The 9,818-nt window shown below is 40.6% G+C and overlaps 1 protein-coding gene across 1 annotated transcript; it reads left to right on the forward strand.

Annotated features, from left to right (window-relative positions):
* The first annotated feature begins 5,476 nt into the window (after positions 1–5,476).
* On the forward strand, positions 5,477–8,662 carry LOC103719553 (nucleolar GTP-binding protein 1-like). The gene is made up of 3 exons (XM_008808850.6): positions 5,477–5,688; positions 6,032–8,082; positions 8,317–8,662. Exon 2 carries the CDS (start codon positions 6,067–6,069, stop codon positions 8,077–8,079), a length of 2,013 nt encoding a protein of 670 aa, XP_008807072.3. The 5' UTR covers positions 5,477–5,688; positions 6,032–6,066; the 3' UTR covers positions 8,080–8,082; positions 8,317–8,662.
* The last annotated feature ends 1,156 nt before the right edge of the window (positions 8,663–9,818 follow it).

Genomic DNA, 9,818 nt, shown 5'->3' on the forward strand with positions numbered 1-9,818 from the left:
ATAATAATAATAATATCATTAATAGCAAAGGCATTCAACATTAGGCAAAAGTCATTTTAAATGTCATTCAAAATTGGCATCAACATGTCCTGAATCCATCAAAATCAAAGTCTAAAAATATGTCATAAAGATCAACAGAGATTTCATTCCTCCTAGGAATGCAAAGACCTATCATCTAAGGCAAAAACAATTATAATGAAGCATGATCAGCAGAACCAGAATCACCATTACTCCCCCGATCTGCATGCCTTGGTCCAAAACCAATCTCTTCTCTCATCTTTTGAAGAACCTCCTCTTGCCATTTTTTCTTTTCCTGCTCAAGAATATGTAGAAGGTCTTCATGAGTGTACAGCTCTGGAGCTTGACTTGTAGAGGTGGAAGAGGATGATGATTGCCCAATAATTCCAGTGAGACTTGTTCTGGCCTTCATAATTTATTCGTTTCACAAGATTCACGATGTCTGGTATGTTAAAGTGTGGTTAGGCACCCAGATTCAGCAAAGCAGGGTCAGCATATGCTATCTAACAAACCAGCAGGCTCTGGCAGTAGGTCCACCACAACCAAAACTCAACAATAGACTCTTGCATTGCTTCGGAGATGTGACCAAAGTTTAGTATAAAACTGTTAATACTTATGTGTAGTGTGTGAGGGGTCAATAGGCCTTTTTAAAATGAATTCCTAAATATTTCTGAAGCAAACATATATTGAAAGACATTTTATTCTTTTTGGCATCGCAAAGAATAATTTCTACAGAGAACCATGTAATGACACTAAAATGGAAGTTTGTGCCATACCTTTTTAATACTGTTGAGTGAAAGTTCAGTCAATGACTCTCCAGATGCTTCCAAGAATGCAGATATTGCTTCGTCACTGACATTTGAGAGAGGATTAGTTCTAGAGTAAGTGACAATTACTTGCCACAATGAGCACTCCTGACAAAACTCAAACATCATCAATGTGTTGCAGACCCACTAATACCCCACACAATGCATGGTGTAGAAGTGAATGACTGAATACATTTTATAGTTAGACTGGGAAAACTAAGGATGCAAACAAAGTTAGCATCATGTGGACCAGATATACAATAATATGAAGCAGTCTGCAAATAAATGTTCCATGAAAGACAATTTTATGTGGCAAAATTAGAAATTAGCTAGCTTAAGAAAAAGAAAAAGGCAAAATAATGTGTAAAGGATCCTATATATGATATATTCAAATAGTATCTCAGAACCATTTAAGATTAACTGGCTGGTTATGATAAAGTGGCTCCCATTTCTTTGGCAGGAAGAAGGGGGGAAAAAATGAAATCAAATTCCCCAACAATCTTTAATATTATGCCCTGGCCTCAAGACTCATGTCGGTATGTTGTATGGTAACTGAGAAAAATAGAAGCAAGGTAGATTGTAAAGAAGGGCAAGCATTACAGTAATAAAAACAGGAAATAATAAAATAGAAAAAAAGGAAGAAACACATGATAAGCATCATTAGCATCAACATGAATATCTCATATATAGTTAAAGGACATTGTCAACAAGTTTTAAAAGCTCAATTAACGCCATGTCCGGGCCGAGCAAAGAAATAAGGAAACCCTCGGTAGGTTAGGGTTTACCTCCGGGAAGAACCGGTTCCGACGAGCAAGAAGGAGAGGGGCGTCGACGAGGTGATGTAGCCACACGTTTGGTCCTGGCTGAGAAGGAGATGAACACAGGCGCCGCCGAGCAAAGAAATAATGAAACCCTCGGTAGGATAGGGTTTACCTCCGGGAAGAACCGGTTCCGACGAGCAAAAAGGAGGGGGGCGTCGACGAGGTGATGTAGCCGCGATCGGGAGGCGTCATGTGCCGTGGTCGCCGCCGACGGGGAGGCAAAAATCGTCGGCAAGAGGGAGCCGGAGAGGAGAGGCGGGAGGTGGAGGAGAGGAGAGGAGATGGGAACGCAATGCCAAATCCCTAACTCAATCGGGAATCAACTAAGTCGGTCTGCAAGCCAAATTTCATATTAAACTAATTTTTATCTATAAGGCTGATTTGGGCTAAGTCGGTTTGCAAGCCAAATTTCATATCAAACTATTTTTTATTTATAAGGCTGATTGGACGGAACTTGCAAGGAAAAAATATTTTTGAACTATAAAGCATGGTAAAAAAATTCTATAAAGCAGGAAACTTGCAATAGGGGTGCAAATGGGTCATGGCCGACACCATGAGATTTTAAAATGAGAAGAAGAAATTTGAGTTTTCTAGAGAGCGATTGGAATTTGGATTATCGAAGAAATTTGGGCGGAACGGCGGGCACACTTAGTTTCATTTTGGATATTCCTCCTTTTATCTTTTCTTTTAATTTAGGTTTACTCAAAAATAATATTTTTAATATTTTTGGAATTAAAAATTAAATTTGGTGACAGAAATTTTTGTCAATAATCTGTTACTGCCAAAAATAATCTTTTAAAAATTTATAAATACTAGGGTTACTATATTTGTGACGGCTGAATTTGTCACTGTCTGGTTGCAATTTTGGTTATCATATTGCTGACAGATACCCCGTCACTATGATGGTCACTAAAGTTTGGCGCCCATCCTACCCGCGCATTCTGTGACCGGTCTGTCACTAAACGGTCACTAAGTTTACACCACGGTGACCAAATTTCTGTCGGTCACTAATCCGTCACAAATAGTAACTGATAACGGTCCCTCACTAATTTTCCGTCACTATACGCGTGTTTTCTGGTAGTGAGTAGCACCTCTAGTGGAAGGGATGCCGCCGGTTTGGTCTCCGACGAGTTGGCCGACCTCGCACCGCCTCCACCTCCGGTGCAGTGGCGGCAGTACGCGCACAAGATAAAGGAGCAAAGGATGGTGGAGATGAAGACGAGGGCAGTGGCCGCCGCTTGTGGCAGGTCTAACTGAGCAGCGTCGGGTGGTCGTCGTCGTAAAGGGGGTTGGGGTGGTGGGGTTTACGTTTGAAAGCCTTGTGGTGGGTTTCTCACCGTCCAAATCATCCAGGCTGCATAGGCAACCATGGTTCTGTACCTATCCTCTACGAAGGCCCCTGACACATGATTCATTGATCTTTGACTCTTTGTTCTCTTTCCTCAGGTTTAAGCCTTTCATCGCTTAAATCAAAGATTGCCCAGACCATGGAAAGGGATCTCTTATGTTAGGAGGGTGCTGACCGCAGAGTATATGCACCTCAAGAATGACTTCTTGATTGTGATTGATTGGATTCGAAGATAGGTACGGCGATGGTCATCCCTTCATCTGAGAGTGTTGCAGACTGGTGCAGGAGTTCAAGGAGGTTCAGATCTCATACGTGTTCAGGAAGGCGAACAGTATTGTGGACTGGATCGCCTCCTTCGTCGCTCGGTACTCCGAAGAGTCTTTGTGGATATCGGTGAGGGGCATACCCCAACTCTTGTATTTTTTATTTTCTCGTAATTTGGCTGGATATACTCACGTTAGAGCTATATAAATTACCGTTTTTATCCAAAAAAAAAAATGCCCAGTGATTATCTACCTAACTCTGCTTACCAAGCTACTGGTTTTGGTTGATCCAAAAAGATTGCACTACACCCCATAGGATTCGTTGGTTATTTTGATATATTTTGCCCTATTATTACATATTTATAGGATATGTAACTTTTCTGCAAGTGCCAATCAGAAAATCTCTAGCTGCAACTATTGTAGGCAATCTAGGCCATACTTAGTTTTACATAAATTCGAGAAATATGACACTTTCTTAAAGATATCATGTCAATGCATATGGACTTGAGTCTTGCTTGATGCAACAAAAATATGGGTGTATTCGAGTATTGATCTAAATTTTGATATTGCTGACTTTGTGATTTTGAATTTAATAATCGGTGTTACAATCAGGCATTTGGTCGGTCGGATGGCATTATCTGTTGCTACTTTTAACTTCGGTTGGAGGTAGCCCTCAAGGGGATGGGTATAGTGTAGAAAAGTGGGGAGTATTAACATTTTCCTCTTAGCATGATTTTCTAAATTAGCACCCCTCTCTTTATCATTTCACCTTTGTTCATGTTTTGAATTTTCCTTATAACAACCATGTGCCTTGATTTTTAAGGTTTAAAATTTCAAATCCAAGAAATTAGTAAAATCATGATTTTACAATTAAATCTCTAAATTTATCTTACAAGGATAACATGTAATTTTGTATAGGATGCTAGGCCGCTAGGCCTCATCCTTAATTTGTAGGTCTTTTTCATACGATGACCAAACCTTGGTGTTCAAAATATAACCAAATAATTTCTTTGATGCAGGGGGAAATAGGCCGAACATGAGCCAAACCAAGCTTAGCTCCAGCTTGGCTCATGTTATCTTCAAGCCAAGCGCAAGTTATCCATGTACAGCTTGTTTAATTAAGAGAACTAGTAAGAATTTATGGTCATTTATGATTTTCATGTATATAATTTTCAGTTATAATATTGATTATATCTATCTTATAATTATAATATATTTTATTCTACATAATCTATATTGATTCATAATAAATATTTGTAAAAAGAATTATATTATGTTATTATTTTTATCAATAATAATAATTTAAATAATATATATTATTTATATATGAATATTTTGAGCTAATTCGAGCCAAGCACGAGTGAGCTAAGTATAGCTCTAGTCTGGTTCCATTTTTAAGTAAGCAAGCAAAACTCGAGCTAGCTCTCAAATAACTTGCTCATTGGCTAATCTTCCTTCGTATTGAAAAATTTAATGATGTAGAGATTAGGGATGGAGAATAGATAAGAAAATAAATTCTACTTAGCTCCAAAGGCAAGATAAATGTAGGTAGATGCGTTTTCTTTAGAGAAGTTCCATGCCATCATTTTGTGCACAGGGTTGCTAGCATACTTCTTTCAAGATACAAGCAACGCTCTCCCCGAACTCCTCCAAGGCATTCGCTAGAATAAGTGTCAAACTACTTTAAATACTTCCAGATTGAAAATATTTATATAAACTATAAGATATATCTGGAACTTATACGGCAATCTTGTTGGCCGGGCTCGGATATATTATTGGGTCGGCCCGAGCCCGAAAAAAGCTCGAAATAGAGCTCGAATTCAGGCCCGAATCAATTTGTATTTGTATGTTGTTATTTAGAGAGAATAATGAAAAAGTAAAGAACAACTTAAAATAGGTTTAGCTGAGAATAATGTATTATGTATCATTTATTTGTGTTATAGAAAAAAGCCAAATTTTTAACCAACTTATTCACTTGTCAAGCAATATTATGAAATATTAAACTTTATTCGGGTTTGAGCCGAATCTATTTTTGGTCTAAATGGGTAATTCAGGCTGGTGCAATTGGGTTTATACTGGTTCGGACTTAGATTATCTAAAAATTTTTAGATCTAAGTCCGAAAGCCCAAAAAATAAAAAAAATGAACCGGGTTCTAGGAGCATAGCTCCGCCCGGACCACTTTCTGCCCTAAATCCGAATCGAGAAAGCCCAAGCTTACCGAATTTGATCCGAACCGGATCGACCCAAGGGGGAGAGAGGTTGTCCGTTCGAAGTTCCACAACGTTCTCCCATCCCTCCGCATTTTAACCCTAGGCCCCAGAGCATCTCTCGGCTCTCCATCTTGGGTTCGGAAGGCGAGCGGCGGCGTTCGGCGGCGACGGCAGTCGAACATTGATCACAGGCAACCAGCGAGGATCCGAGAGGCCTCAAGGTATGTCCGCCTCTCTTCCTCCCTCCCTCCCTCCTTCCCTCTTTCTTCCTCGCGTTTTTTCTCCTTCCCCTTCTGGAGTGGAATGCCCTAAATAGAGCATATCCTCTGTTACAGCGGCATTCTTGGAAGAATTGTGATCAATTTCGAGACCCTCGCTGTCGTATTCTCAGATTTTGTCCATTTAATTGCTTATTTTGCTGCCGGATTTGGATTCTTTGTTGTTATATATTTTCTCTGTTTTTATGATCTGTTTCTAGCTTTATATATGAAGAGTCATGATGTAATGTATTTGCAGATATTTTTCTTCTGTTGATTAGCTATTCATTCAACATGCAATTTTCAGGAATAATCCAGGTTTGTTAATTAAATATTGGGAAGATGGTGCAATACAACTTCAAGAAGATTACTGTTGTGCCATCCGGGAAGGATTTCATTGACATCGTCCTTTCCCGCACTCAGCGGCAGACCCCAACAGTGGTCCATAAGGGGTACGCCATCTCCCGCCTTCGCAAATTCTACATGCGGAAGGTGAAGTTTACTCAGCAGAACTTCCATGACAAGCTCTCCGCCATCATTGACGAATTTCCTCGATTGGATGATGTCCACCCATTTTATGGAGATCTCCTCCATGTCCTCTACAACAAGGATCACTACAAGCTGGCCCTTGGCCAGGTCAATACTGCTAGAAATCTTATTGGAAAAATTGCGAAAGATTATGTAAAGTTGCTCAAATATGGGGATTCATTGTACCGATGCAAGTGCCTGAAGGTTGCTGCTCTTGGTCGCATGTGCACTGTTATAAAACGCATTGGCCCAAGCTTGGCTTACCTGGAGCAAATTCGTCAGCATATGGCCAGGCTCCCCTCTATTGACCCAAATACTCGTACCATTTTGATCTGTGGGTACCCGAATGTTGGAAAGAGCTCTTTTATAAATAAGATTACAAGGGCTGATGTGGATGTCCAGCCATATGCCTTCACAACCAAGTCTTTGTTTGTCGGTCACACAGATTACAAGTATCTCCGTTATCAAGTGATAGACACTCCTGGAATTCTAGACCGACCATTTGAGGACAGGAACATTATAGAGATGTGCAGCATCACGGCATTGGCACATTTAAGGGCCGCTGTGCTATTCTTCTTGGACATTTCGGGATCCTGTGGATATAGCATTGCCCAGCAGGCGGCACTCTTCAACAGCATCAAGTCATTGTTTATGAATAAACCACTGCTTATTGTTTGCAACAAGATTGATCTGCAGCCTTTGGAAGGGCTTCCTGAGGACGACATGAAGTTGGTAATGGATATGAAGGCTGAGGCAATAAAAACTGTAATAGCCCAGGGTGGTGAGCCTAATGATGAGGGTGCCTTGTTGACCATGAGTGCTTTGACTGATGATGGAGTAATAGCTGTGAAGAATGCTGCCTGTGAGAGGCTTCTGAACCAGAGGGTGGAGATCAAGATGAAATCAAAGAAGATCAATGATTGTTTGAATCGGTTTCATGTTGCAGTTCCAAAGCCACGTGACACTAAAGAGCGGCTTCCTTGTATTCCTCAGCCCGTCTTGGAAGCCAGGGCAAAGGCCAATGCAGAGAAGGAAAAGAGGAAGCTTGAAAAAGAACTGGAAAATGAGAATGGTGGAGCTGGTGTTTATTCTGCTAATCTAAGGAAGCATTATATTTTGGCTGATGATGAATGGAAGGAGGACATAATGCCAGAGATTTTGGACGGACACAATGTGTATGATTTTGTTGATCCAGATATTTTACAGAGGTTGGAGGAGTTGGAAGGGGAAGAGGGGCTTCGTCTTGAAGCTGAGGTGGAGGAGGATGATTTTGAGATGGATGGGAAGGATTTAACCCCTGAGGAGCAAGAAGCTTTGGCTGAAATTAGAAGAAAGAAGAGCTTGCTAATCCAGGAACATAGAATGAAGAAGAGCACTGCTGAGAGCCGTCCCATAGTGCCAAGAAAGTTTGACAAAGACAGCAAATTCACATCTGCTAGAATGGGAAGGCAGCTATCTTCTTTGGGGTTGGACCCCACTGCAGCTATTAGCCGGAGCAGGTCTGTCTCTAGAAGAGGCCGTAAACGGGAGAGGTCACTGGGTAGAGAAGATGGAGATGCTATGGATGTTGATGATGAACAATCGAGCAAGAAGCTGCGTACAAGGTCAAGGTCAAGGTCAAAATCACGACCACCTGGTGAAGTTACACCTGGAGAAGGATTCAAGGACTCAGCTCAGAAACTCAAGGCACTGAAGATAGCAAAGAAATCTGTGAGGAATAGGAATAAGGCAGCTCGCCGGGGAGAGGCTGACAGAGTCATTCCTAACTTGAAGCCGAAGCATTTATTCTCTGGGAAACGTTCGATCGGAAAGACTAGCAGGCGTTGAGAGGTATGCAAATGCTATGCAAATGGTTTACATCAAATCTTTGATTTCCTGCTTGTGGGGGTTGTAACTGGCTGGGATTCATAGCTGGACCTTGAATTTTTTGAGTCAAGCCAACTCAAAACTGAGGTTGCCATGTGTCCAGACCCTGCCTATTAGCAGTATTGTTTGCATGCATCTGTCCTATCGTAGAAAATTATTTTCATTGTTCTTGTTAAGTAAAAGCTTTGTTATTTGCAGGTGCTCATTTCCATTGCCATTTTGCAACATAGGATCCTGTTATAGAGCAAAATGAGTGTGTTTGGCCATTCTAAAGGACTACATCTGATGCACTCTTTGGTGCAGTTGCGGGGGTTTTTGAAGTGATGTTTTCATTTTCTGCCTTCTTTTTTTTTTCAGAAAAAAAGGTCATGATGTTCTACTCTCGTTTTTAGTTCCTCTGATGACACCTTTATGTCGAGGTTGCTGTCTTGTATGACTTAAACATGCTAGACCTTTATTTGAGTCGGAAGTTTTGGTCAAAGTTAAACAGTCACTTATCTTGCTCGATTATTGTGGAATGGATGAAGTCTTTTATTTCGCTGAATGGCCTTCATAATGTAGATGGTCGAGTATTGTTCTTTTTTATTACCCCAAGACAGATGCATCACATTCTTTTGTAGTTGGCTTTTTTTTTATTATGGTGTAAAATTGAGGATTTTGACACCAGCTTTGTTGCTTCTGTCTTCATTGACGCAAGAACATCATTCAAGCACAAGTATTTGCCACATACAATGCATCAACTTTTTCATCTTTTGTATGCCTTATTTATGGCAGGTTTTATCTATTAATTGAAACAACAATGAATAAAATGGTAATTTTTGTTTCGCTTGTCTTGTCGCTTCTTTAAGCTGATTTTTATTTTTCTTTGGAGATTCGGTTGTGTTCATGAGTTCATTTTACTTGCTTCATATATTTTCAGTAACATCCTTTTACTGGTAGAAGATTCAGTAGAAATAATTTTGCATAGCCAAAAGGCAAAGGGGTAACTCAGTGGCTGCTCTGGAATGCTATCAAGGATGCTTACCACTGAAAAAACTTTAGTTGCCTACCTGGAATTTAGAGTCTTCCATGGCGAGCGAAAGCTTTTCTCCGGTATAACACATGGCCACTGGTCCGCTAGATTTGCATCTAAGCACAAGCAGTTTTGGATCTCCTTGGGCCACTGGTACCCAAACTTGTCGCCCTCTCTAGGGCAACCTCTGCCTGCCTCCTAAAATGAGCTGTACCAAGAGAGAGGAATAGCCTCTTTCGAGTTTCCCGTGCTACGGCTGCTGCTACAACATCATATGAGCTCCAGTCTAAAAATCCTAGACTGGTGATAAGCAAAAGCTGTCGAAGAACATTGATGGATGCTAGAGTAATTTGATATTGACAAACTCTGCCATCGATTGGTGGTGTCTTTTATTGCCTGTATGCTGGTGATTTGTTGATGAGATAGATCATTCCGAATTCTGTTGTAGCAAATTTTGCACAAGAAATCTGATATGACACCCTTGCAGATGATCGGTTCATAGTCTGGAGGTTTATTTATTTGATCAATGGTTCTTGGCAAAACCTAGAAGAGATACAGGACTGGAACATGAGCATGGATAAAAAATTAAGCTTGGTTATTCTTGAATTAACTTGGAGGGTCCAACATGACCTGCCACATTCCACACAGATGGGACACCAATCAACAGTAATTGATCGAAGGGGAGATT

This window comes from Phoenix dactylifera, chromosome 6 (genome assembly GCF_051530095.1).
Source record: "Phoenix dactylifera cultivar Ajwa chromosome 6, Ajwa_hap1_PhDact_Kaust_v1.1, whole genome shotgun sequence".
Lineage (NCBI taxonomy): Eukaryota > Viridiplantae > Streptophyta > Magnoliopsida > Arecales > Arecaceae > Phoenix > Phoenix dactylifera.